Genomic DNA, 27988 nt, shown 5'->3' on the forward strand with positions numbered 1-27988 from the left:
TTTCCAAAAGTATAAGGGAAAAAAAAATGAAATCATCTGAAATCCAGGCAGCAGGCAATAGCCACTTTTGTCTGCTGTGTTTATTTTCAGTATTTTTCTAAGGCTTTTTATATGTGGTATGTGTGTTTGTCACAAACCTGGGTTGCAGTGTGAGCATTTTCTTTTGTTATTAAGCAGCCTTTTGATTACATGATTTTAATGGTGTCCTAATGTTAAATCTTATGTATATGAATTATACATCATTTTATAATGTCCTCTGGTTGGACAATTTGTTGTTTCCAGTTTTCTTTCTTCTTCTTCTTCTTCTTCTTATTATTATTATTATTACTATTATTATTATTATTTGAGATGGAGTTTTGCTTTTGTTGCCCAGGCTAGAGAGCAATGTCATGATCTCAGCTCACTGCAACCTCCACCTCCTGGGTTCAAGCGATTCTCCTGCCTCAGCCTCTCAAGTAGCTGGGATTACAGGTGCCCCCCACCACAGCTGGCTAATTTTGTATTTTTAGTAGAGACAGGGTTTTGCCATGTTGGTCAGGCTGGTCTTGAACTTCTGACCTCAGGCAATCTGCCCACCTTGGCTTCCCTCCCAATGTGCGGTGAGCCACTGTGCCTGGCTAAGCTTCCAGTTTTCTATCACTACAAATAACTTGGCAATTACACTGTCTGTACATTGTTTTGCAAGTGTATGGCCTCTTCACAGGAATAATTACTACAAGTTATAGAATTGAAGGACACAATGCCTTTCCCGGAATCTTGACAAGCCTAGAGATGTTCTTGTAGCAGCTCACATGTGTTGGCACTGAGGGACCAACTCTCACTCTCACTAGGCATTTCGTATTTTTTAATGTTTATTATTATGAATGAGCTAAAAATTGGCATCCTAGTATTAAAATTTGCTATAACCCATGTAAGTCTGGGCAGTTTTGTGACAAATCTTAGAGTGATATCATATTTAGAATAGAAACAATAAAAAGTAATTGAAAAGTAATTTTAATGATAACTAAAGCCACTTAAATAATGTCAAAAGTAAACTTTCTTTTTTTTTTTTTTTTGCTGTTGCAAGATTTAATAGAGTGAAAACAGAGCTCCCATACAAAGGGAGGGGACCCAAGGAAGGTAGCCCTTGCCAGCTCAAATGCCTGGGTTTATATCCCAATCACTGTCCCTCCCACTGTGCTCTCAGGCAATAGATGATTGGCTATTTCTTTACCTTTAGTGAGCTCTCTTTACTACCTGATTGGTCGGGTGTGAGCTAAGTTGCAAGCCCCGTGTTTAAAGGTGGATGCAGTCACCTTCCCAGCTAGGATTAGGGATTCTTAGTCAGCCTAGGAAATGCAGCTAGTCCTGTCTCTCAGTTACCCCTCTCAACAGGAAAACCCAAGTGCTGTTGGGGAGGCTGGCCGACGACCACTCTAACTCCTTCCTGCTGAACTGGGACATAGTAGGGATTGTGCAGTTGAGATTTCCTCAGGAGGGGTGCCTTCGATGTCATTAACATTGAAGCCTGGGCTAGCAGGCTGGTCCAGGGATCCACAGTAGATCTTAGTCATGGACTGCATCTGGGGTTCCATTTGAAGAACAACATATAGCTTTACAGCTTCAATTCTGGAAGAGGCAAACTTAGCAAGGAGGTTAAAGATACAGGGTCCAAAGAGGAGTAACAATATTACAGCTGCAAGAGGTCCTAATGGGAGAATCCAGGGCATCCATTGACTGAGGAGGCCCCAGCGTTCAGTGTTTTGAAGCTCCTCTGCTCTACGTTGTATTCGATCTCGAATTTCTTTAACTTTCTTGGTGATGATTCCAGATTGATTAACATAATAACAGCATTCTTCCCCTAAAAATAAACAGGTTCCCCCTCTTTCAGCAGTTAGCAAGTCTAAAGCTCTTTGATTTTGAAGGCCTACTGCTGCTAGGGAGTTAAGTTGATCTTGCAAGGTGACCAGGGAGTTGGTGACCCGTTCCATGTTACCATTTAGTTCTTGAGACAGTTTGTAGTAGAACTGAGTAGAGGTTGTGGTACCGTCAACGCCAATACCTAGTCTGCCTAGCACTCCTGCTCTGATAACAAAAGGAAGAATGGGTACTCTTTTGTTGCAGGGCTTAGTTACGACATATTTGTATAAATCTTGTTCAGTGTAAATGGTCATAGGGGGCACTAAGAACGAAAGGAAGCACATAGATTCTGAAGAGCCATTCAAACAATGATAGGCTGAGGTACCACAGAAAAAAAATATTCCTGAGGGTAGGCTGACTATTTGTGTGGGAGGAGTTACCCACCTGATGCATTGGGAGTTGGTTGTGTCTATAGTATCGCTAAATTTTACGTAGGTGAGGTTTGAGGTATGAGTTATTTCCAGATTGGAAACAAGAGGTCCTACTAAAACAGAAGTGGTGTTTATTTCTGGGCTGAAGTTGTTCCATTGTTCAGGTACAGGGATTGAAATGTGTGGCCTAAAGTGCAGGGGGAGGCACATCCAACAGTTAGTAAGGTTTTGGGCCTAGACCTCATGGAGCCCAGTGACGGTGGTATTAAATAGGCTTACCAGGTGAGTATGGGTACAGAGGGTTTCATGTAGTTTTGAAAGATCTAGTCCTTTATAGGGTCTAGGGGTACTATGTACCAGGGTCAGTTGAGAGATTACTTCCTTTACGTGTTTTTCTCTTGCCTGATCTTGAACTCCACCCCCATCAGACATACTGGTATGAGTGAAGTAAGTCCAACAGACAGTGGCTCCAAGTCCTCCAGGACAACTAGGATTAATCATTTTCCCTGTCCAATAATAAGTATTTGCATGCATGCAAAGAGTGGCAGAGTTATAGCAGTTACGGGGCATATGGGTGTGGGTGGTGAAGGTGGGGTTTCCCTTAAACTCCTATGCAATGGGGCATCAATATTTCCAAGAAGCTGGCCGGGCGCGGTGGCTCAAGCCTGTAATCCCAGCACTTTGGGAGGCCGAGACGGGCGGATCACAAGGTCAGGAGATCGAGACCATCCTGGCTAACACGGCGAAACCCCGTCTCTACTAAAAACACAAAAAATTAGCCGGGCGAGGTGGCGGCACCTGTGGTCCCAGCTACTCGGGAGGCTGAGGCAGGAGAATGGCGGGAACCCGGGAGGCGGAGCTTGCAGTGAGCTGAGATCTGGCCACTGCACTCCAGCCTGGGCGACAGAGCGAGACTCCGTCTCAAAAAAAAAAAAAAAAAAAAAAAAAAATATTTCCAAGAAGCCACATTCTCCATAGAAACTCTTGGTAAGGGGAGCTACTGCTCGTACAGTGGCATGGAGGGGGTGCAGTGAGAGTGAAAGGCGGTAAGAGAACAGTAAAGAGAAAAATATGACAAGGGAGGGCCATGGGGATTTATGATTTTTGTTACTTTCCTCATGGTTGTCTGACAACCACAGGTCTCCTTTAGCATTGAGTATGCCGTTCACGTCATGAGATTCCACACAGTAAGATGTCTTCCCTGTATTATTTTAACTGCTTCAGATACTAAGACTGCTACTGCTGCCACTACCCATAAACAATGAGGCCAACCCTTTGCCACTACATCAATTTCCTTACTCAGGTATGCCACAGGTTGCAAGCTCATCCCTCGGACCTGTGTAAGGACTCCTAGGGCTATTCCTGTCTTTTTCTGTGACATATAGAGAAAAGTCTTGCCCCATTGGCAAGTTTAACACTGGGGCTTGGGTTAGGGCCTTCTTTAGGGCCTGGAAAGCCACTTCTGCTTCAGGTGTCCATCTTACTAAATGGGTATTGGCTTTCTGAGTTTCCTTAATTAGTGTATATAATGGTCTGGCTATTTTTGCGTACGTGGGAATCCATATTCAGCAGAAACCTGTTACGCCAAGGAACCCTCTTACTTGCTTTAGGGTTTTGGGGTGAGGATGAGCCAGTATAGGCTGGACACGTTCCTCACTGAGGGCCCTGGTGCCTTTGGATAATTTTAGCCCTAAGTATTTAACCTGCTGTGAGCAGAGCTGAGCCTTTGGTTTGGAAACCTTGTAGCCACAGGTGATGAGGAAATTTAAGAGCACTCGGGTGGCTTGATGGCACAAGGTTTCTGACTGGGCAGCTAGAAGTAAATCATCCACTTACCGAAGGACAAGAGTGTCCAGGTATGAGAACTGGCTCAAGTCTTGGCTAATGCCTGGCCAAACAGATGGGGGCTATCCCTGAACCCTTGGGGTAAAACAGTCCAGGTGAGTTGAGACGTTGGGTTCAAAGGATCTTCAAAGGCAAACAAGAATTGAGAGTCAGGATGTACACAGATGCAGAAAAAGACATCCTTAAGGTTCAGGACTGTAAACCACTCTGCTTCCTCTGGTATTTGGGAAAGCAGAGTATAGGGGTTAGGTACCGCTGGATATAGAGGGACAACAGCCTCATTGATAATCCCAATATCTTGCACTAACCTCCACTGTCCGTTGGGTTTCTGTACTCCTAAAACTGGAGTATTGAAGGGGCTATTGTGTGGTTTTACTAGGCCTTGGGCTTTTAGGTCCTTAACAATCTTTTGGATTCCTTGTTGGGCCTCGGGTCTAAGGGGGTACTGCCTTTGGTAGGAAAAGGAGGTGGAATCCTTGAGTTTAACTTGAACAGGACAGGCATTCTTTGCTCATCCATATTGTTCTTCTGTTGCCCGGACTTCAGGATTAATTCCTTCCTCAAGCCGGGGACAACAAACGGGTGTTCCTTCTCCTCTGTTCAGGTGTATAATGGCCCCTGCTTTTGCTAGAATGTCTCTCCCTAACAAAGGAGTGGGGCTTTCAGGCATAATTAGAAAAGCATGTGATAAGAGTAAAGTTCCCCAGTCACAGCTCAGTGTCTGGGAGAAGTATCTAGTGACTGGCTGTCCTAGGACCCCTCGGATAGTGACAGATCTGGAGGACAGTTGTCCGGGACCGGAGAGGAAGACTGAGAAGGCCGTGCCAGTGTTTAGGAGACAGTTAACTTCCTGGCCCTCAATGGTCAAGCATACCCGGGGCTCTGTGAGGGTGATGGCATGGGCTGGCACTTGCCTTGGGCACCCTCAGTCCTGCTGCTGGATCATCTGGTTAGTGGCTTCTGACTCAGAGGACCTTTGTCCCCTGGGGCAGTGGGCCTTCCAGTGATTCCCTTGACATAAGGGGCATGGACCAGGGGGCTGCTTATTTCTATTTGGACAATCATTTTAAAGTGTCCTTGTAGACTGCACAGGATGCAAGCCCTATTAGGCATTCGATTTGCCCAGCTTTTCCCTTTTCCAGAGCCTCCAAAGTCTGCTTGCCTGAGGGTCATGACTAAAGCGGTAGCCTTTTTTAATCCTGTTTGTCCCGTTCCGCCTGCTCCTCCTGATCTCTATTACAAAAAGCCAAGGTTGCCAAGTTTAATAGGGTTTCTAAGTTTTGCTCCGGGCCTAAGGCAGACTTTTTAAGTTTTTTTTCTAATGTCTGCAGCTGACTGAGTGATACATTTATCCTTTAAGATTAGTTGACCTTCAGTAGAGTCAAGTGACAGAGAGGTATGCTTCCTCAATGCCTCCCTCAGTCTCTCCAGAAAGGCTGCAGGATTTTCTTCCTTTCCCTGTGTTACAGTGGACATCAATGAATAATTCATAGACTTATTCCTAGTTTTCCTTAGTCCTTCTAGCACACAAGTTAGCAAATGTCTGTGGCACCAATCTCCATGTCCTGATTCTGTGTCCCAATGAGGGTCTACACTGGGAACTGCCTGCTGGCCTGTGGGGAATTGTTCTTTCCTCTGTTATCATCATATCATTGACCTGACTTAGATACCAGAGATCGCCAAACTCTTGGGCTGCTGTTACGGTAGCACTTCTCTGATTTGGGGCTAGTGTCTGATTTAGCAGTAACATTATATGTCTCCATGTCAGATCAAAGGATTGTCCTAACCCTTGTAAAACACCAATATAGCCATCAGGGTTATCTGAGAATTTACCTAGGTCTATTTTTAATTTGCTTCAAGTCTGAGAGAGAAAAAGGTACATGCTCTCTGGCTGGGCCAAATTTTCCTCCTCCCACTGCTTGGAGGAGGCATAATCGGGGAATATTGGCACTCTTTGGTTCATTGTTTACCCCTTTGTCTATCTCCTTTTGGACCATTTGGGTTGAAGCAGGGTTCTTATTAGTTGGGGAAGGAGTTGGGGGGATGCTGGGTTAGGGAGGTAGACTCTGAAGGCTTTCTGTAGGGCATAAATCACACTTTTTGCATAATTGCGAGTTGTCGCTTAATGAAAAGGAAGTTTGTACCTATGGCACTTCACTCCATTTGCCTTCTTTTTTACAAAAGAGGTCTAGCTGTAAGATGGTGTTATAATTTATCCTCCCCTCAGGAGGCCAGGTTTCTCCCCCTTGAAGAGGATATGGTGGCCGGGTGGTACTGCAGAAGAATATAAGTCATTTCTTTCTTAGTGTCTGAGGGTTAAATTGGTCCCACTTCTCCAGAATACATCTTAGGGGCATTTTTGCCTTGGGGGGAACATTTCCCATCTGAAAAAAGAACACAGGGATGCCAGAACCCCTAGTCATTTTCCGATGAGCATTAGTCCTAGAGCGTCCTCTATGGTCCTAACGCTTATTCCTTTCCAGGGTGCGTCACCACCCATGGACCTCTGCTTATCCGATTAGTTACACTCACGGATGTAGCAGTCCTGCACCCCTTTTCCCGCCTCTCTTGACCACAAAGAAAGGGGTCCGGACTGCTGGATCCTAATGGTCCTTTACCAGCGTGTCCAACATTGCCTTTGTGCTCAGGGGTGAGTCCTAGAGCTGGGCTGGATTCCTGAGTATCTCATAACAACCCAGCTGCCCCATCAAGATGCATTCCCATAAACAGTTCTTATGCAAATTTATTTCAGAGAGCGTGTAGGTAACCTTTTGAGTCAGGATTGAGATAGTCTTTTTGATTCTGTAGGTACTTTAAGGCTTCGCTGAGTGCAAACAGCTCCCATGTTTTAAGAGACCAATTATTAGGCAATTTTTCTAACTCTGCTTCCACAAGAGTCTCCTGTCAATTACTGAATACCCATTGTGGTTTTTTTCTCAATCACCTGGGAGGAACTGTCTATCTATCATCCTGTCCTGAAGGGTGTTCCTCCTAGGTCTGGTCGGACATTTGTATGGTAATTAAGATTTAAATCCCCTGTAAGGAAACCTGCTGGGTTAAGGGAATTATCAGTGGTGAGTGTTAAATTACTTTTTTCTAACAGACTAGCCCCATACTTTAAGATTTTTGAGTTAGTAAGCTACCTTTTGCTTTTTTTGACTTAGAATAATTCTGAACTGGTGAAGTGTGCTCACAATGAGGTTTCCTCTAAAGGTTATTTTTCTACTTTTCGCAAAGCAGTTACCGCTACCGACTGAATGCATTTGGCCCATCCGTGGGTTACTGGGTTGTCGAGAGCTGTATACCTAAATCGGGAGGGACACCAGGGACAAGACTCTCTGGGTTTATAGCCTAGATGCCTAAGGATGCACCGTAGAGCTTCCTTAGATCCCTTTGGAGATACAACTTGCTAGAGGAAATTAAAGTCTAAACCGTTAGTACCTAGGAGGCAGGGATCAGAGGAAGTAGATTCAGAGGTAAGGAGAATTTTGGGGCTATACTTTCAAGAAAGTCGTGGTCAGGACCCAGGAGGTATAAATGAGAAGGAAAGGTAGGGGAGCACACATGGGCGACTGTTGAGTAGAGACTTCTGGCTGCGCCATGATCTCAACCAGCTAATGCCAGGAGTTTGGGATGACAGCTTTCTGCCTCTAGTCGGCCCTCGGCTTCCCCAGGAAAATTGAAAACGAAAGCTGGTTCTAGGCAGATGAAGGCTCCCACCCCAGAAGGGTTGGGGGTTGTTAGAAAGCCCTTCCCCAGACAGCCTCACACCTGAGTCTTAAGTCCAGCGGCCGCGCTAATCGTTTTTAACTGGCCGATAGGTGCCCAGTATTTTCCTCCAATTCTAAGGAAAGATAGGGCAGAATAGCAAGCGAAAGTGGTCCAATATTACCGCTTTTGGAGGTCCCTTCGTGGTCGCCAAATGTTACTGGGGATCCCTGCTCCCAGAGGTCACAAGATGGTGGTGGGGCCACTTCCAAGATGGTGGCAAGCCATGTGTTCTCTGACTTGGGGTTCTTGGCCTCACAGATTCCAAGGAATGGAATCTTGGGCCATGCGGTGAGTGTTATAGCTCTATTAGAAGCCATGGGTCACAGAAGAGAACCGTGGAACCCAGTGACTAGTGTTCAGCTCCATTAGGACGAACCCGGGCACTTAGCCATGCAGGAACAATGGCAAGCTTCTAGCCCAATCAGGAGAGGCAATGGGCGCCTCCATGGATCAGGAGCACGGCGGACACCCTGCCAGATCTGGAGGGATGGAAGTCAGCAGCGGATCTGTGAGGGCGGCAAACCGCAGTGGTGGCAGCAAACCGCAGTGGTGGACGGCGAGCTAAAACTCAGCTCAACCCAGAACAAACACGGACCAGAGGAGAGTGCAGTTGCAAGATTTAATAGAGTGAAAACAGAGGTCCCATACAATGGGAGGGGACCCAAAGAGGGTAGCCCGTAAACTTTCATTTGTAATGAGCACCAAGATTTCTTAAAATCCCATTTCTCAGCTGCCTCCAGGTTTTTCCCTTTCCGAATTTTTTTTTTGTTTTTTTTTTTTTTTTGAGATGGAGTCTCACTCTGTCTCAAAAAAAAAAGGCTGGAGTGCAGTAGTGCAATCTCGACTCACTGCAAGCTCCGCCTCCTGTGTTCACGCCATTCTCCTGCCTCAGCCTCCCAGGTAGCTGGGACTACAGGCGCCCGCCACAACGCCCAGCTAATTTTTTGTATTTTTAGCAGAGATAGGGTTTCACCGTGTTAGCCAGGATGGTCTCGATCTCCATCTCTTGACCTCATGATCCAACCGCCTCGGCCTCCCAAAGTGCAGGGATTACAGGCATGAGTCACTGCATCCAGGCTTCCCTTTCCAATTTTTATAGAATCTTCAGAAAAAAAAAAAAAAAAAAAGCCCCCCAGGGGGAGACCCTGAACTCAGCGTCTGCCCCAGGGTGGAGGCTCCCTGGCCAGGCAGAGACTCCATCCTGAGGACCCTTAGCCTGGCTTGCTCCTCCATGCTTGAGGTGAAATCTGGATCCAGCCCAAAGTAGGTGGTGTGGAGGAGCTTCAGAAAGACAGAGTGACTGGGAGGGATAAGGGGTGTGGATGGGCAGACACTAATATTTTCCCCCATAACCTTATTCCTCATTGGCTTATTAAAGTGAGCAAATATGCTTTTTATATATGTATCAGCTACTATTTACATTTAAAATTCTTTGTTATGGAAATTTTAAAGCATAAATAAAAGTAGAAAGAATAGTGCAACAAACCCATCACTTTCAAAGACTAGTAGGGTCATATCAGAAGGTTGCCAGAGCCAGGCCACGGAGAGTGCCCTAGGTCCCAGATGGGCTACTTGGAGCATCTAAAAGAGAACATCTACAATTGAATGAATAATGCTAATATTTTAAAAATAATTATGCTGAAAGAGAAGCTTCTCCTGTTCCCACCAAGCAGGCAGACACAAGTAACATATTGGTCACCTTTGAAAGTAACTACTGCCCCAACCTCTTACTCTGAATGTGGGTAATTAAGGGAAAGAATTAAGCATTTATGCTTATTTTCCTGACCAAACTATAGTTTAGGAAACCTCATAGTTCTAGTTGATAAGAAAACTTTTTTCTCCTCTCTCCTTTTTTTTTTTTTTTTACAAAGGATCTTTTGTGCATCTCAAATCAAACAATTGCACAAAGGTATGTTTTAGAAACAATAAGGGAAATTTGATTATAAACTAGGCTTAGATTATATTAAGAAATTGTTATTAATTTTAAGGTGAGATAGTAGTATTGTGTTTATGTAGGAAAATTCCCTTAGTTTTTAGAGATTATATTTAGTATTTAAGGGTTAAATGTCATGATTTCTGAGAATGACTTAAGAATATTTCAGTGAAGAAAAAAATAGGGAAAGCAAACATCTGTTGTGTATACTGCAAATGATTTTCTTATTATATTGATTTAAAAAATGTATATACACACATATATATACATAGGTACCAAAACCCAGGAGCATAACATTTATATTTTTGACATTTGGAAGCTTAAATTTTTTATGTAATCAAATATCAGATATCTTTGCTATTTTTCCATTAATTTTCTGCATAGGAAGTTTTTTCTCATGAGTACATAAATATTTACTTATTATTTTAGTGTTTTTTTTTTTTTTTTTTTTTTTTTTTACCTTTTATTTTTGTCTGTAAAATAGATGTAATATTTATTCTGGTGTTTTCTAAAGCCCAGCCCTAAGAATACCATTTTGTGATTATGCAAACAAATAATTGGAGATCTACAGTTAAAACTAAGTTTCAGGTAAGTTACCAGTACATTAGATGTGGTGGACATTTTAATGAGACACCTTCTCTTCTCGATACTTAGATATGGAGGTCTCAGCCTGTGAGGCTGGGGGTGACGTTTGAAGCTGCAGTCTTCTGTGATATTGCCCATGGTCTGTCTTACACCTGGAACTTGATGGACTCTGAAGGGCTCCCTGTCTCCCTCCCTGCTGCTGTGGACACTCGCAGACAGACCCTCATCCTCCCGAGCCACACCCTGGAGTATGGGAACTACACTGTCCTTGCCAAGGTCAGCTCGCTGACTTAGGGCTCTACCGGCCCAGTGAAACCCATGCTTCCCATCGCCCTGCAGCAAGAGCTCAGCATTTGTGATTCAACACCTGTTCTAGCCAGGAAAAGGGAGGCTGTTTAAAAAAAAAAAAATCGGCCGGGCGCGATGGCTCACGCCTGTAATCCCAGCACTTTGGGAGGCCGAGGCGGGCGGATCACAAGGTCAGGAGATCGAGACCACGGTGAAACCCCGTCTCTACTAAAAATACAAAAAAAAATTAGCCGGGCGCGGTTGTGGGCGCCTGTAGTCCCAGCTGCTCGGGAGGCTGAGGCAGGAGAATGGCGTGAACCCGGGAGGCGGAGCTTGCAGTGAGCCGAGATCGCGCCACTGCACTCCAGCCTGGGCGACAGAGCGAGACTCCGTCTCAAAAAAAAAAACAAAACAAAACAAAACAAAAAAAAATCTGGGTAGGATTTTAAGAGAAACGTGTTATTCTCCCAAAGAGAACAAATGATGTTCAAATGCTGGCAAAGCAATTGATGAAAAACTCCTTCCAATGTGTATAAGAAAACCTTCCTGAGTACCTAATTTGAATAAACCCTGTGCTGGTGCTGGGATGTAAGGAGAATACGTGGCCTACCATTTAGGGGCCAATCACCCAGAAAGGAAAGGGGATGACAGTCAGAGGGCAGGGCATCCAAGAGGCATTCACAGTGACTGCCTGGCACTTTGATTCTCAGCATGTGCTTGGTGCATTTTGGCTGGAAAAAAATGGTGAAAATATGCGCGTTAAAAGAGGCAGAGGCCATTTTTTAAAAAGTAGACTTCAAGAAAGAGGGTCCTGAAAAGAGAATCTGTTCACAGACGTAGAAAGGGATTGGGAGGGGCAGCAGCTTGGCAAAGGCTAGAAGAAGACCAGGGATAGTGAGCAGACCCTGGTGGGAGAGTCTGGGATGAAATGACATAGTGGGCAGGCCAGACTGCGGGGACCGGATCAGGGACCATCAGGATACCTGCAGCGAAAGAACTTTGTTCTTTTAAGCTGTGGGGCACGCAGTCCTACTGAGCACAGTTCCAGCTGGTGCCTTGTGTGGCTGGCCACAGAGCTCCTTGGCACCCAAACTGCCCTGACCTTGCCTGAGGAAGCAAATCCTCCCAATCTGTGCTGGGATGTCACAGCAATGACAAACGCTGGAGTTGCCAGAAGCTTCCTCTCAGTGTCTGTACTTATCTCATTGTGAAATAGGCAGGTAATGATGGGCCAAGTGACAGCAGGCTGCAGACCAGGCTTAGCATAGCATTACTTCAGATGGAGGTTGTAGGAAAATCCAGAGCTTTCCCAGCAGGCTGTATACTCTTCTTTGGAAATGTTGATTGGGAACAAGTAGGAAACAGACTGAAGGATGGGATGTTGGGAGAGTGCTAGTGAAGGTGAGAAGTCACTAGAGGCTGAAGCAGGGGGCAGCCGGGGAATAGAGAGCAGAGTAGGGTCAGTGTCGGGGGACCTCGGGGTGATGGGTAGCATCTGACCTGACAGGTAGTTAATTGTAAGAAGCCAAGGTGAAATGCAAAGGAAAATCTGTAATACTGAACGAGTGAAGGAGGGTGAGTCTGCTCTTCATTTCCCTAATGAAAACAGCACTATTTGTACCTGGCTGTGTGCTGGGGGAGGGATTTGGAGATAAATAAGGTATTTGCACACTTTCGTGAACAACCTAGTAGGTGAGGTAGGTAGAACCTGTAAACTAAAAATAAAATCCTAAGACGCCCCCAACCAACTAAACAAATCCCCTCTTGGCCAAGGGGACCCAGAAAAACCTTTAAAAATTAGAGTTCCCGGCCATAATGGGACTCAAGGTCAGATATGCCTCATTACACCCCCTCCCTTTCACAGTTTAGGCACGAGTAACCAGCATTAATGTTAAAATAGAGATTATAAGACTGACCGAACAGACTCTTTTTTTTTTTTTTTTTTTTTTTTGAGACAGGATCTCACCCTGTTGCCCAGGCTGGAGTGCAATGGCTGCAATCTCAGCTCACTGTAACCTCTCCCTCCTGGGCTCAAGTGATCCTTCTGCCTCAGCCTCCTGAGTAGCTGGGACTACATGGGCATACCACCATGCCTGGCTAATTTTTTGTAGAGACGGGGTTTCACCCTGTTGCAAAAGCTGCTCTCGAACTCCTGGCTCAAGCAATTTGCCTGCCTCAGCCTCCCAAAGTGCTGGGATTATAGGCGTGAGCCATCACGTCTGGCCAGGACATACTCTTTATGACAATAAGATACCAAATTATAAACAAGACCTAAGGTGATGCCAGGCAAGAGTGAAATCATGCAGTCCTACAATTAAAAAACAAACTAGGTTCTCATTGCCACGGGATTTTTCTCCCTTTTTCTCTATCAACTAAACAAACACTAGCCTTAAAATAAGCAATATTAAAACAATTACAACTCTACAACCACCAAACATCAACTAACTAAACCCTCCTATTCCTCAAGCCATAACTATAACTTTAATTAAACAAAAAACTAATTTCTATAACTTTTTCCTAATAAAAAACACCAACCATAAACTAATTCTGCCCAGTTTTATAGAGACTACGCATTTAAGTGCCTTCATGTCCGTACTTTACCTTGTAACATAAACAACCTAATTATAATATATTCCAATATTATCTCCACCCAAAAGTAAACATAAAACACATACATATGTTTACTTATTACACAAAAACACAATCCTCTTCCATAGATATCCGTAACTCCTATATCCTGTGAATATGGGATAACCCATTCAACTTAAATTCCTGTCTTACCCCTCCCTCCCTCCTCAAAACACTTACTTTCAATTTTTTAGCCAGAGACTACACTTCCTGCTTACAGATTACCATCCCTTTCTTAAAAAATAAAACTCTGCTTTCTAAATTTATAAACTACGTAATTTTTAAATTAAGCCCAACAAGCCATAGAAGATGTGTCCAGCCTGTGGGACAGGCCAGGCAATGGGAGCTCCAAGGGAGATTTGGCTGTGAGCCGGGAGCCAGCTCTGTGGTCTTCAGTGTCTTTACAGGGGATCCCTGTCTCTCTAAGTCTTGGAGACCTTCTGACAGATAAGGTAACTTCTGCTGTTTCTGACCTCACAGTCAGAGCCTCAGGTTTCCTTTGCTCCTGACCATCCCTGCATCTTCCCCAAGCAGCTTGGCGCTTGGTGCCTCCTCCAGCCTTTGTATATACTTGGAACATTCTCAGCAGCTCCTTGGAGCTGGACAGGCTGAGCAAGCAGAGATTGAAGGCGGAAATGGAAGTTCTGATCCTACAACTGTTCCGTAGTCTTTGGTCCTACTCAGGAGACTGATCAGCAGGGAGCTGTGTGCATCTGAAGAAAATCTAGAGTGAACAAGGCTGAGACCCAGTGAAAGAACAGCAAGTATTAGACTGTATTTTTTCAAATTGCATCAAATTTTTTATTTTTTGACAGTGTCTCATTCTGTTGCCCAGGCTGGAGCATAGTGGTGTGATCTTAGCTCACTGCAACCTCCCACTCTGGGCCTCCTGGGTTCAAGAGATTCTCGTGCCTCTGCCTCCCAAGTAGCTGGGATTACAGGCGCACGCCACCACACTCAGCTAATGTTTGTATTTTTAGTAGTGATGAGGTTTCACCATGTTGCGCAGGCTGGTCTCAAACTCCTGAGTGCAAGCAATCCACCCACCTCAGCCTCCCAAAGTGCTGAGATTACAAGCATGAGCCACCGCGCCTGGCCACATCAAACTTGTAAAAGAACAATGTGAATGCTTTATTTATAACATGTTCTGCTATTCCTCGGTTTAAAAGTATTTGTCTTAAATTTCATTTACACTTCCTAAAGTCCATGATATGTTTGCGGGTTAGAAAGAAGCAGCTCTAAGATAGGTGAAGGAAGTTGCACAAAAGCCAGGAGCCTGAACAATTCACTGTGGAAGAAGGAGGTTTAAAAACTATAAAATGTGCACACATGGAGAGTCTCTATTGTGTTCACAAGCTAGGAAATGCCCAACGTTGTACATTAACACAAGCTTGGACAGGAAGATGTTCGTGCTCTTGTGGACTCCAGTCACAGCTCTCATGTCGCACAGTAGAGTGGTTATTTTGACTAGCATGACTGTTTTAGTTGGAGCTGGGGATGCATTGAGTTTCCTTTCTAATTTTCAGATGAATGTGTTTCTCCAGCGAGTCCCTGGCTTGTCCCTGCATGACATCCCCTGTCCTTCCTTGCCCCTGCAGGTTCAGATTGAAGGCAGTGTGGTGTACAGTAACTACTGTGTGGACCTGGAGGTGCGAGCCCAGGCCCCTGTCAGTGTGATCTCCGAGGGCACACACCTGTTCTTCTCCAGGACCACCTCATCCCCCATTGTCCTCAGAGGGACCGAGTCCTTCGACCCTGACAACCCTGGGGCAACTCTCAGGTGAGCACCACGCACACACACAGCTGTGCAGCTACTCAGACCGCGCATTCTGCAAATGCAGGCTCGGGGATGTTGGAGGTTATTAATAGTTTTAAATTTTAAGCGCATCCACTTTCATAAGTTTAACTGCTTTATTTAGAATCAAAATATAAGGGAATTGAGGAAAAGAGTGGAAGTAAAATGTGTGTCGCTTTTTAAGGTGGTGTTTAAAGAATGATCTGGGCCGGGCACGGTGGCTCAAGCCTGTAATCTCAGCACTTTGGGAGGCCGAGGCGGGTGGATCACGAGGTCAGGAGATCGAGACCATCCTGGCTAACATGGTGAAACCCTGTCTCTACTAAAAATACAAAAAACTAGCCGGGAGTGGTGGCGGGCGCCTGTAGTCCCAGCTGCTTGGGAGGCTGAGGTGGGAGAATGGCGTGAACCCGGGAGGCGGAGCTTGCAGTGAGCCGAGATCAGGCCACTGCACTCCAGCCTGGGAGACACAGCGAGACTCCGTCTCCAAAAAAAAAAAAAAAAAAAAAAAAAAAAGAATGATCTGTTTTGGAACGTGAGGTTTGAGTGTCACCATTATTAAATTTTTGGTTGGTGAGATGCCGTGGTGTGTGGAAGGCTTGGTTTCCACAGGTTTCTCATCTCCAGGTGGATGGGTCTCTTGTTGCTGGAGGCTGCCCCCAGTTCAGGCCTTGTTCCTCTTCTCCATCCACACCCCTTCCCACCTATGGCCTCAGCCAGGGTCCTGATGTGGATCTATCCATGATCCATGTGCAATAGCCTCAAACAGGGATTCTCTGTTTAGACCACTCCCCGGACTCTGGACTGTGAATCCCAGCCTCCCTACAGCGCCCCCTCTGGACAGCCTCGAGACATCTCAGCCACACGCCTGCCTTCTGCACCCATAGAAGGACCTTTCCCATTGCTCAGGCCAAAATCTTCTTTTTTTTTTTTTTTTTTTTTTGAGGTAGGGTCTCACTCTGTCTCCCAGACTGGAGTGCAGTAGCTTGATCTCAGCTCACTGGAAACTCCGCCTCCTGGATTCAAGTGATTCTCCTGCCTCAGCCTCCTGAGTAGCTGGGACTACAGATGCACGCCACCATGCCTGGCTAATTTTTGTATTTTTAGTAGAGATGGGTTTCCCCATGTTGGCCAGGCTAGTTTTAAACTCCTGACCTGAAGTGATCTGCCCACCTTGGCCTCCCAGAGTGCTGGGATTACAGGCCTAAGCCATCACGCCCGGCCACAGGCCAAAATCTTTAGCAGCATCTTTTACTTTTACTTTTCCTTTTTTGGCCCTCCCTTAAACATCAGTTCCACACCGCCTCCCCTACCCCCATTCATTCTGGTTTGAGCTGCCAGGGTCTTGGGCTTATCTCTGTAAGATCTCCTGGCCAGTTTCCACACCTCCATCCTCCCCTGCAGTCCTGTCTTCATGGCAGGGATGGGTTCTTTTGCTAGTATTATTGGTTTTTATTCTTTCTGATTTAGGGGATATGAGGCAGTTTTTTTCCATGGATATATTGGTGGTGTTAAAGCCTGGACTTTTAATGTAACCATTCCCTGAATGCTGTACAATTCACCCAATAGGTAATTTCTTTTTTTTTTTTTTTGAGACGGAGTCTCGCTCTGCCGCCCAGGCTGGAGTGCAATGGCCGGATCTCAGCTCACTGCAAGCTCCGCCTCCCGGGTTCACGCCATTCTCCTGCCTCAGCCTCCCGAGTAGCTGGGACTACAGGCGCCCGCCACCGCGCCCGGCTAGTTTTTTATATTTTTAAGTAGAGACGGGGTTTCACCGGGATAGCCAGGATGGTCTCGATCTCCTGACCTCGTGATCCGCCCGTCTTGGCCTCCCAAAGTGCTGGGATTACAGGCTTGAGCCACCGCGCCCGGCCCAATAGGTAATTTCTTATCCCTCACCCGCCTCCCACCCTCCCTCCTTTTGGAGACAGATTCTTTTAAAACAGTCAGAAGACTTTACTTCACAGTTCGACCCTCCAGCACCCCCTTTTTACTCAAGAGTAAAAGCCAACGTCCTCACACTGCCAATGAGGCCGAAGTGATCTCTCCCAACCCGCTGCGGCTTCAGCTGTCCCTTCCTGCCTCCACAGCTCACTGCGCAGCCCGTTTGGCCTTCCTGCCCCTCCTTGGATTTACCCAGCTTGCATCTCTCTCAGCTCTTTACAGCAAGGATTCCCTCTGAAGCTCATCACTCAGTTCACCAAACGTCTGCCATCACCCCCTTCCTTTCATTCATTGCTCCAATGTCACCTTCCCAGTGGGGCCCCCGCTGAGACTCCAAAATGACAGATCCTGCCCTGGTTTGATGGCATCTTTCTTCTCAGTAGTCACCCCTGACATGGAGCCTTTGCTCACTTACTATGGTCACTGCTCCGGAGGGCAGGGCTCTTATTTGACATATCCCCCATGCCTGGAACATAGTAGCTAGTCAGGGAATATTTATTTATAAAGCAATAGATGAGTTGTGTTGTTTTCCCAACCCCTGTGATCACACATATTTGCTGTATTGTAGGTGTGGGATTTGGTGTTTCTTGAGTTGAGAGGAGGCAAAAGGCTGCTTGGACTCAATGATTCGATTCATGCACATGCTCTGGGGAAAGCCCTCAGCCATCTGCTGACTTCCCTGCACCCAACCTAAGGAGACAGACACTGTGTCTTACTCATCTTCACATCCCCATGCCCTAGCACCAGCACAGTGCCCCCAAAACAAGAGCTCCATGTGTGGCTGCTGAAATGAGCTGAATTTGTTCCCTGGGAATATAGAATATTCCAGCTAAGTCCCAGGGGCAGTTGCTCTGCACAGCCTGTGAGCTGGAGGCAGTGTTCCTGCTGAGTGGGGTAGTTCCTAAGCCATCACAGTGCCTCTTTATGCAGGCTCTGGAAACACAAAGGTCTAGAATGAGGTGCCTGCACACCAGACAGGGAAATGCTCTTTAAAAGATCAATATCAGTTCACATTTAAGTGACACCTCTAGAAAGGGCTTATGGCTGCGGGATGGAGCCAGGCCTTCCTAGCCACGAACATTTCCGTGGCAGCGTTTCCTCCCTGCTGGAACTGCATGTTTGAGTGTGCATCCCTGCTAGAGTAAGGCTGGCTCAAGGTTGGGGGTGACATCTTCTTGCTTGACCCGGACGGAGCAGCCACGTTTATCTCGTTGGGTGTGGCAATTGTTATATTGCAGAAAGACGGTGAGACTGGGAGGAGAGATGCCTGAAGTCCATCTCACAGACCCCTCACTAGCTGTGCTACAGGGAAACACTCTGAGGCCTCCCAAATGCATTTTCTTCCTAAAACTGGGCTCACATGGCATTCTTGTCTGTCACGTGGAGCTGTCATGAGGGTGGGGTGCAGTGTTTGGGAAATACTTGAGGGCAGCACAGCTGTGTGACTTGGGAAGTGGCAGTGATGTGAGCAGAGGAGGTTGCTGTGCGCAGAGAAGGGGTAGGAAGCCTGGGGCGGCCAGAAACAAGGCTGTCTGGAGTCAGGCCTCAGTGAGTCGGGAGGGGTGGCCTGAGCCCACCCCAGATGGTAGTGCTGCTGCACTTTTGCAACCTCCCACCTCACTTACAGGAGAAAATGTGGGAAGCAATATCTCTTTCCCAACACCTGTTCCCTGTGGTCCCCCCTTCACCCGGAGAAAACCCATGCAGTGACACAGGGCAGTCCCTGGCTCTGCCTGATGCTCCCCTCAGCCACTCCGATGACTTCTCCAACAGGTATCACTGGGAATGCGCCACGGCCAGCTCCCCAGCACGTCCCTGCTTCGACTCCTCCACTGCACACCAACTGGACGCCGCTGCTCCCACTGTTTCCTTTGAGGCACAATGGCTCAGTGACAGCTATGATCAGTTCCTTGTGATGCTGAGGGTCTCCAGTGGTGGCCGGAACTCTTCTGAGGCCCGGGTGTTCCTGTCCCCCTACCCTGACTCGGCACTCAGGTACCACCTGCCCTGCGTTCAGCACAGCTCAGCTCACAGGTGTTTGCTCCCACCTGGTGCTAGCATCCGTGAAAGGAATCTGCTGTGCACAGCAAGCAGTTTGGAGTTTGGCCATGCGGGATTCTCACTGCAAAGGAGGAGGAGAAGACTGTTCAGAAAGGGGCTGGGGAAGCAGTCTGCGCTCTCGGGCTGACGTCTGGGCAGCATCTGACAGCCAAGCAAGCTAGCTAAAGCTGGCACAGCCGGGGGTTCCGAGTGGAGCCTCAGTGGGAACCCTCCCATCACAGCACCTGCTCGAAAGATTGGGGACTGTCCTGGGGCTTGGGGCTGAAGCCAGGAGGCAAAGCCATCAAGTTCCCAGCCAGGGGTTTCAGGGCCGCTGCCCAGGCCTTCCAAGCATCACAGGGTGGAAGGGACAGCATTGTGGGCCAAGTTATGATGTCTGAGACTGTGAAAGGTGCAGAGGCAAAGAAGTGCTGTGCCCCAAACCCAGAACCCCTGTAGCACTGAGGCCAGAATAGCACCAGTGGGTGAAGTGCAGCCCCCAGACACCAAACACAGGGTACCAGGACCGAGCCAAGTGCAGGGGTGTGCGTGGGTTGCAGCTGTTTCACAGTCTCCTCCTCTGAGGGGGTTGGGTCATTATGTAAGTGAGCATCAAGGATGGAGCAGGAGCCCAGGCCCACCTGCTTTGGACACTCTCCTGAGGGGGCTGCAAGCTGGCACCCACCCAGGAAGCAGTGCTGGGACTGACCGTCTGCCTGTAGCCCTGTATGTCACCTGGAAGGCCCCAGGTAGATCGAGCTGCTTCCATCATGGATGGTAGGGGCAAGGGGCCTGGGCAGCTACTATGGTCCTATTTGTGGGCTGGGTGGTTTGGGAAGGCTTCCTGGAGGAGGAAGCAAATCTGCTGTCCTCAGAGATCAGAAAGACTGCTTTGAAGGTCATGCCCTGGACTGGAATTCAGGGTTTCAAGATTAGAGCCATGAAAGTAAGGCTCAGTAGATAAGAGTGGGCCATGCCATGGTGGGCTCCAACGTCACACAGCCCTGCCCAGGGGTCCCCACAGGCCCAGACTACTGACTGTTATTTGAGGCTCCGGATGTGTATTAAAAGTGAAGAAATGCCAGGTACAAGGCTACAACAATTGGGGCACATTTAAATCATTAAATTTAACAGATTAAATACTTTTTTTCCAAAAATGTAATGTACTATATACCTCTGCTACTCATGAGATAATTACAGAATTTATTTTAAAATATTCTTTCAATACGTGCCAAAGCTATCGAGTGAACATCTTTTGATCCTGTCAGGAAGGTCCAGGCCTGTGTGGATGATGTCCCCAGGAGGTCCGTGGGCTGGAGGGACCTCTCTTTGCCCATGTCTGTCCGCACCCCTGCCACCCCACTGTGCACCCACACGGATGCACCCTTTCACACATACACACAGCCTGGACCCAGTGCTGGGTGAGGATGCAGTGTGGCCCCCTCCCACCATGGCCCCTCAGCCCTGTGCTGGGAGCCGAGTGCTGAGGCCATAGTCTGAGACGTGGGCCGTCAGGTGCAGGGTATAGGATGTTTGCATGGGAGACACCAGGTACCACACACACCCCAGAGTGTCTACCGACCTGGCCGTTTAAAAACCTTCCTAAGTCCCACAGGAAATAAATCTGTTAAATCCCAAACCACCCCCTTGATATCATGAAAAACCATAAAAGTGCACTCTGGAAGGTACTGGGTCAGCAAAGAGACTAGAGGGCTTGACAGAAGGCAGCCGTGGAATGCAGGCCTGAGGGAGGTGGGCGCCGGGCTGTGGGCGTGGTATGTGTGAGCTGCCCACGACCCACAACCCTGCGCAGGGAAGAGGCGGGGCTGAGGCAGTGGAGACTTCTTTCTCTGTGAGCATCTGAGGCTGTATGGGAATCGCAAAGGTGGACGGCCATGGGGAGGGTTTGGATGGGATGGGTTTGCAGCTGGTAGAAGCAAGCCCTGAGGCGAGGCAGTGAGGAGGGGCCATGTGGTGGCAACCGCTCTAGTATGGAGAGCTGGGCCAGAGCCCAGGCTCTGGAAACAGAGGGACATTGGCCAGGCCCAGCTTTGCCCTCACTGCTGTGTGACTCGGACAAGCTGCACAGCCTCTCTGAACTCTGTAGGGTGGCAGCGTCCTTGCCTCACTGGATCTCGCAGTGTTAGAGCAGATCACGTGAGTGTCGAGCGTGGCGCAGTGTTGGCCACTCCATATGTGCCATCATACGTGCTGTGACATTGCTATTGAATTCCCTTAATTAAGATCCAAAGTAGGGTGATTTAAACATGCTTAACATGAATTAATGTGACCAAAGAACCCTCACATTATTTTCCTAAGATCTCAAGCCAATTTATATATTTCAGATTCATCCACATCTCCTGGGTCAGCTTTAAAGACACCTTCGTCAACTGGAATGACGAACTCTCCCTTCAAGCTACGTGTGAGGACTGCGGTGAAATACTGAATCTGTCTTATTCCTGGGATCTCTTTTTAGTCAATGCCACAGAAAAGAATAGGATAGAAGGTAAAAAGGATTGATGGCTTTATTTTGTTGTGGGAGGTAAAAACTCAGGGTTATGTGAGAATGCTAAAATGTTGCAAAATACAATTGGTATGACCCAGTGTGTCTGATCTGTCTGGTGAACAGTCCATTGTGCTTCTCCAGCCCCTCTTGCCTCTACAGTCCTTATGAACACGTGTGAGGCACCAGCAGAAGAGGTGACACACTCGAGGGCTGCTTCTGACCTCAGTGTGATATGGAAGGCTGCGCTCAACATCCATGTAGGCAGTTTTATTGAGCTAAAGCCACAGTTCAGAAGGATCTGCGATGTGACACACCGCCCAGAGGGCTGTGTCCCTCACAACCTCGCCTGTCTTTTGCGCCAGCTGCACAGTGAGGAAGGAGCAGAGGAACCAGGGCAGAAACTTCCAGTCCTTGCTCCCACACTACCAGCTGGTGGCTTTAAGCAATTCTGAGGTTTAGTTTTCTTAGGTGAAAGATGAGGATCCTACTATTTCGCAGAGTAGTATCAGGGCTATATGCAATGTGTTGGAGTGTGCCAGGCACTGGTGTCAGGACACTGGGTGCTGCAGGACATGAAGGTCTGAACCAGGAGCGAGATGAGTTCTCACTCGGCAATATTTGTGATCAGAGAGGTGGCTCTGAATGGCAAACAGAGGAGCTTTATTTCTGAGCTGGAGAGCCAGCTCCTACAACAGAGCTGGTGCCAAGCCCCCACTGACCTTCATGTTTCTTGAAGATCCCCTCCGTGAGGCCATACAAAGCTTCCACAAGTAGAGCTTTGGGTACAGCTGGCCTCAGCGGCCACAGGGAAATGAAGACATAGAGGGGGATTGTGCCCTTCTTGGCAAGAGAGGCATTCCAAATTCTTTTAGGTAAATTGAACTTTTCTGATTCAGAGCCCATGCTGAATAGATCAGAGGAACTTGCAGTAGAAACACATCCAGTAGTTAGACTTTCAGCAAAGTGAATCATGGCCCCTAGATATGTCTCAAAGAATTGGGTTCTCCCATGGTTGCAAGTAAAAGCTTGCTTTATTGAGAGGTCATTTATATGCTCATGGCATTTTTTTCTTTGCTATTGATCCTTTATCATAAATTCTAACAGCAGTTTTGAAAACTGTTATACTAGATACTTGCTGTATTATTCCCTTCTTACACTGCTATAAAGGAATACCTGAGGCTGGGTAATTTATAAAGAAAAGTGGTTTATTTTGGCTTATGGTTCTGCAGACTGTACAGGAAACCTGGTGCTCGCATGAGGCCTCAGGAAACTTTTACTCATGGTGGAGGGCAAAAGGGAGCTGCCACATTACATGGTGAGAGAGGGAGCGAGGCAGTAGGGCAGCTGCCATGCTCCTTTAAATAACCAGACCTCCCATGAACTCAGAGCAAGATCTCCCTCATTACAGTGAGGAGGGCACTAAGTGACTGGTGAGGGATCCGCCCCATGATCTAAACACCTCCCACCAGGCTCGTCCTCCAACACTGCGGATTACATTTCAACATGAGACTTGGAGGGGCACAACATCCAAACCAAATCACTTACTGGCAGGTAGGGGAGTGAGGATTAAGAGAAACCCCATGCACCCCAAGTTGTTTCTAGAATACCCATGAATAGGTCATGCCTGGGAGTGCATATGATTCAGCAGACCCCTCCCCCCTGACTTGGGAGAGCAAACGCAGATGCAATCACTGTGAATCCTGCCTTCTACTTCCATACATGTGCTTCCTGCTGTTGGCCAACACGCCAACACAGAACACGCCAACACCACGCTCTGTGCCCTGTATCTCTTAGTGTAGGTTTTCAAATTCACAACAGATTTGTTTAAAACAGAGCATCCTTATATAGTCTGTGGACTTTTTAAGCAAATGTTTTATATTTTTGCTGCAAAATTCTAACACTGCCAAATGTTTGCTTAAGTTCCCTTCTGCAGAGTAGTGGGGCTGCTGGGCTCGCTGGGACTCGGTGCCATTTCAAAGTCATCACAGTCAAACCTGCTTCCCACTGAGCCTGGCACTGCAGATCCTGATGCAACGACCACACCATTCTCATGGGAACCTTCACTCGTGACCCTTGGCCAGCCTGCTCCTTCAGCTCCAAGGGGAACCCCCACAGAGCCCATGACTGGAGTCTACTGGATTCCTGCTGCGGAGGACTCTGCAGTCCTGGGGGAGGCTCCAGAGGAAGGTTCACTAGACCTAGAACCAGGACCACAGAGCAAGGGATCCCTGATGACTGGCCCCTCTGAGAGAAGTCAGCCCACCCACAGCCCTAGCCCTCACCTCTCTGGTAAGTGCCACTGTTCCTGCATGTCATCCCTCTCGTCTGGGCACCAAAGTTACCTCTGGAAGTAGTGAATCTGGTGGGTAAGGTATGAGATCACATCAACACAGGCCTTTAAATCAGAGAGCACCAGGTTCACACCCACCACTTGCTAATTGTGCAGTAGTCATCGAGTTTCGGATTCCTCATCTCTGAACTGGGAAAATGACAAACCCACGGCAGGTTCTGAGGCTGCAGTGAGGTCCCGTGTGTGCAGTGTCTATGATACAGTAGTCATTTGCTTCACACTGGCTTCCTCATCCTTCTCCCCTGCTCTGGGATCAATTGTTTCACTTTATCATTGGGTTTCAGGGGGACGGAAACCATTCTGGTACTTAAAAAATGAAGAGAAAAGGTAATAGTGAGAAAAGCTCTGACCTGGCACCTGTCTTTCCATCACTGTCCCCAGCTGGTGACCCCGTATGATTTTGCTGCTTACTCTTGGGTGATGGTGGTCTCATGCTCTGCACGCTCTTGTCAATTCAGCTGTGCTTCAGGCCTCCCAGTCTTGGCTTGGCTGGCTGGAGGGACAGCTGTGAGCGCCTCTGCCGCTGGGAAAGGAGGGCTGAGGGGACAGGAAGCGACATTTGCAGCAGGGCATTCTTATGTCCATTTCTCTCCTTCTAAAAGAAAAGAGCGAGACGTTTTCTCTAAAAGAACAGTAAAAGACTCACTTGAAGAGAGGATGGGATGCTGGGTGTGGAGGCAGAGAGCCACATGTGAGCCTTGGTCTCAACTTACTCGCTGGGTTATTCTTAGAAACCACACACCGACTGGAGCTCCATCTCCTCCTCCTGGGGCCCTGGGGCAATGGCACCTGCCTTGCCCAGCTGTCGTGAGGGAGGAAAGACACCACCACTGAAGGTATTTTGTAATCCACAGAGCAATGTATGGAGTCTAGAAATACACTAAGGACAATGTGACCCATCAGGGGAGCTGCTATTAATTTCAGGGGATTCTGTGATTTTTAAAGGAAACATTATGATTTTGTCCTTTCATATAGATTTTGAAGCCTATTACAGTGATATTCAAGAAGCAATACCATCGGGAGGAAGACAGCCAGGTGACTGTGCTTCTGTGCCTGCTGCCTCTCTCCACTCAGCTCTCCTCCACAGCCTTTCTGCAATCTGGATTTCCCACCTGCTCCATTACACAGCCACTGAGAGCTCCACGGAATCAAGGGAAAAGTTGAAACTCTTACATGGCACAGTCTGAACCAAACCTTTATTTCTAGCTCCCTTCTTTCTGCCCTTCTCTGACCCTATGCTCCAAAATCCTGAGAGTAGCCCCAGACCCAAGGGTGGACATCCCAGCTCTTCCATGCCTTGGTCATGGGGTGTCATCTGCCAAAAATGTCTTCCTCCACGTCCTTCCTAAGTTATCTGTTCAGCGAGCCTCCTCCTTCAGGTCTGGCTCCATTTCTCTCTAGGAAGTCTTCCTCAGGCTTGTCTTGTAAGGACCACCACCCCCACCACCACCCCCCCTCCACACACACCAGCTCAGTATTTATTCCCTCCTCTGGGAAGTAGGTGGCACCTGGCACTTAGTGGCTCTCTCTGTGTCTGTGTCTTCTGCTCTGGGCTCTTCCAGGAAAGCTTCCATGGCCAGCTTATGCTATGTTCCCAGATGGATCACAGTCCCTGGCATATTGGCACTCAGTAAACACATTGTAGAATGAATTGATGATCAGTGAATGACTTATTCATCTATCGAATGAACAGATGGATGATCAGTGAGTGACTGATTTATCTGTCTAGTGAAGAGATGGATGTCTAGTGAATGATTTATCTGTCAAATGAGTAGGTAAATGATTTATTTGATGAATGAATGGATAAATGGCTGAGGAGTGAATGATTTATCTATCGAGGGAATAATGGATGATGAATGAACGATTTATTCCTCTGATTTGCGGCAGTGTTTCCTTCAACAGTCCTCCTCAGCTGCTTCCAACTCCACGGCTTCTCCAGCCCTTCCCACGTTCCTTCCTGTGTGTCACGCTGTTCTTGGATGAGGTGGTCAGTCAGGTGCAGCCATAGAGGAGAGAAAAACAAAGAAAATACTCCCAGGTCCTAGAGAAAAGAGGCATGGCAGGCCATGCAGGGCTACATGGGGAAGCTGCAGGGAGGTCTGGAGGCAGCAGACAGGAGCAAGGGGAGTGCTTAAGCCAAGGTCTTTTTGGGGGTTTCCACGGGAAAGAACGGCAAGGCCAAGGCAGGGCTGGGTGATTAGTTTAGAAACAGTTAGTTTAATTTCAGCAGATCCTAGGCCTAAGGGTGGTCTCTAGTTGCCCAGGATGATTTGTTGGGGGTGGTTCTGGATTGGTCAGTTTGCAAATCAAAGACACATTGCAGGCTGGACCTTTTGTAAACTCTAAGAGTTGGCTAGCCCCAGCCCCAGGAGAAGCACTCTCTCCTTAACCAGAACACTTTTGTTTCATTTTGTTCTTCAGTATATCAAAACATCATCATACAGAACATTTAAAAGTCTTTACAATACACACGCAGGTCTGTTGTAGAGACTCACATTGATACTCACAGTAGGTGCTTAAACAGTACAACTGAATGAATGAAGAAAGATCTACCTTTGTATTGCATTTATAAAATTATTCCTCCTTACAAGAGTAATTCTGACCCCTCAACATTTGTGTTTTATTACTACATCTTGCTTCAGTGACCTTGGTTTCAAGTCTTTTTTTTTTTTTTTTGAGACGGAGTCTCGCTCTGTCGCACAGGCTGGAGTGCAGTGGCGCGATCTCGGCTCACTGCAAGCTCCGCCTCCCGGGTTCACGCCATTCTCCTGCCTCAGCCTCCCGAGTAGCTGGGACTACAGGCGCCCACAACCGCGCCCGGCTAATTTTTTTTTGTATTTTTAGTAGAGACGGGGTTTCACTGTGGTCTCGATCTCCTGACCTTGTGATCTGCCCCCCTCGGCCTCCCAAAGTGCTGGGATTACAGGCGTGAGCCACCGCGCCCGGCGGTTTCAAGTCTTAAAGGAGCCTCCTTAGCCTAAGTGAAGTGCAGCGACTCCTTCTTGCCTAGACCATGCAGGAACCCTTCCTCTGCTCTCGCTGCTTCTCTTCTTGCTGCCCTCTGTCATTTCATCACATGACAGCCAGAGGACTCTTTTCACCACAAACCAGGCTGTTGTCACTCTCCTGACAGGTCCCTCCAGTGGCTTCCCAGGGCACTCAGGACGAAAGCCCATGACCATACGCCCAGCATGATGTGACCTTGGCAATGCCTCCAGCCACGTTTTTCCTCCTCCTGCCCTCCTTCCCTCCCTCCCACCCTGCAACCCTAGGGAATATCATTCCCAAGGCATTTTGGTTTTACTCAATCTGGAAACTCCTTCCTTCAGATCTTCAAAGAGCTCCTTCTAGTCTTAGTCTTCAGAGATGACCTCCCTGAACTCCATCTCAAAAAGACTCCCTTTCCACACCCCTCTCTCTTCCTCTGCATACCCCACTTTGCTTTCCCTCATTAACTGACTTTACATTATTTATTTATGTGTTTTCTCATTTATTTTTCTGACTGCCTCACTATTAAACTCCAGATAGCAAGGACACCATTGATCTGGTTCACACTGTGTCTCCTGTTTCTAGACTAGTACCTGGACTTAGTAGACCATAATAAATCTTGTAGAAGGAAGGAAGGGAGGGAGGGAGGGAGGGAGGGAGGGAGGGAAGAGGCCATTGGTCCACTAATTACATGATAACAAAGTACATCTCTTGAATATGTTTAGCTGCTGAAGACGTTATATTAGATATGCAGTATCCAGCAATAGTACAAATAGTTATTAATATTAGCATTGAATCACTAATGCTTTAAGATCATCATGACTTTTTTTCTTTAATATCTATTGGCTTGGTTTATCTTCCTAGCGAAGGACACCAGCTTTCCAGAATCAGGACCTAGCTTAAGTGCCGAGGAGAGCCCTGGAGATGGGGATAACCTGGTGGACCCCTCCCTGTCTGCAGGCAGAGCCAAGCCTGTCCTCATGATTGACTGGCGCAAGGCCCTGCTGAGCCGAGCAGTATTCCAAGGCTATTCATCCTCAGGTAT

The 27988-nt window shown here is 47.4% G+C and overlaps 1 protein-coding gene across 1 annotated transcript in view; it reads left to right on the forward strand.

Moving 5' to 3' along the window:
- Positions 1 to 27988, forward strand: part of PKD1L1 (polycystin 1 like 1, transient receptor potential channel interacting) — a 189582-nt gene that overhangs the window by 45958 nt on the left and 115636 nt on the right. Inside the window, 7 exon segments of the mRNA XM_077998175.1 lie at positions 10474 to 10680; positions 14919 to 15100; positions 18833 to 19054; positions 21445 to 21605; positions 23526 to 23894; positions 24931 to 24990; positions 27808 to 27984. Of these exon segments, the coding sequence (XP_077854301.1) occupies positions 10474 to 10680; positions 14919 to 15100; positions 18833 to 19054; positions 21445 to 21605; positions 23526 to 23894; positions 24931 to 24990; positions 27808 to 27984 (1378 nt within the window).

The sequence above is a fragment of the Macaca mulatta genome, chromosome 3 (assembly GCF_049350105.2).
Source record: "Macaca mulatta isolate MMU2019108-1 chromosome 3, T2T-MMU8v2.0, whole genome shotgun sequence".
Classification (NCBI taxonomy): domain Eukaryota; kingdom Metazoa; phylum Chordata; class Mammalia; order Primates; family Cercopithecidae; genus Macaca; species Macaca mulatta.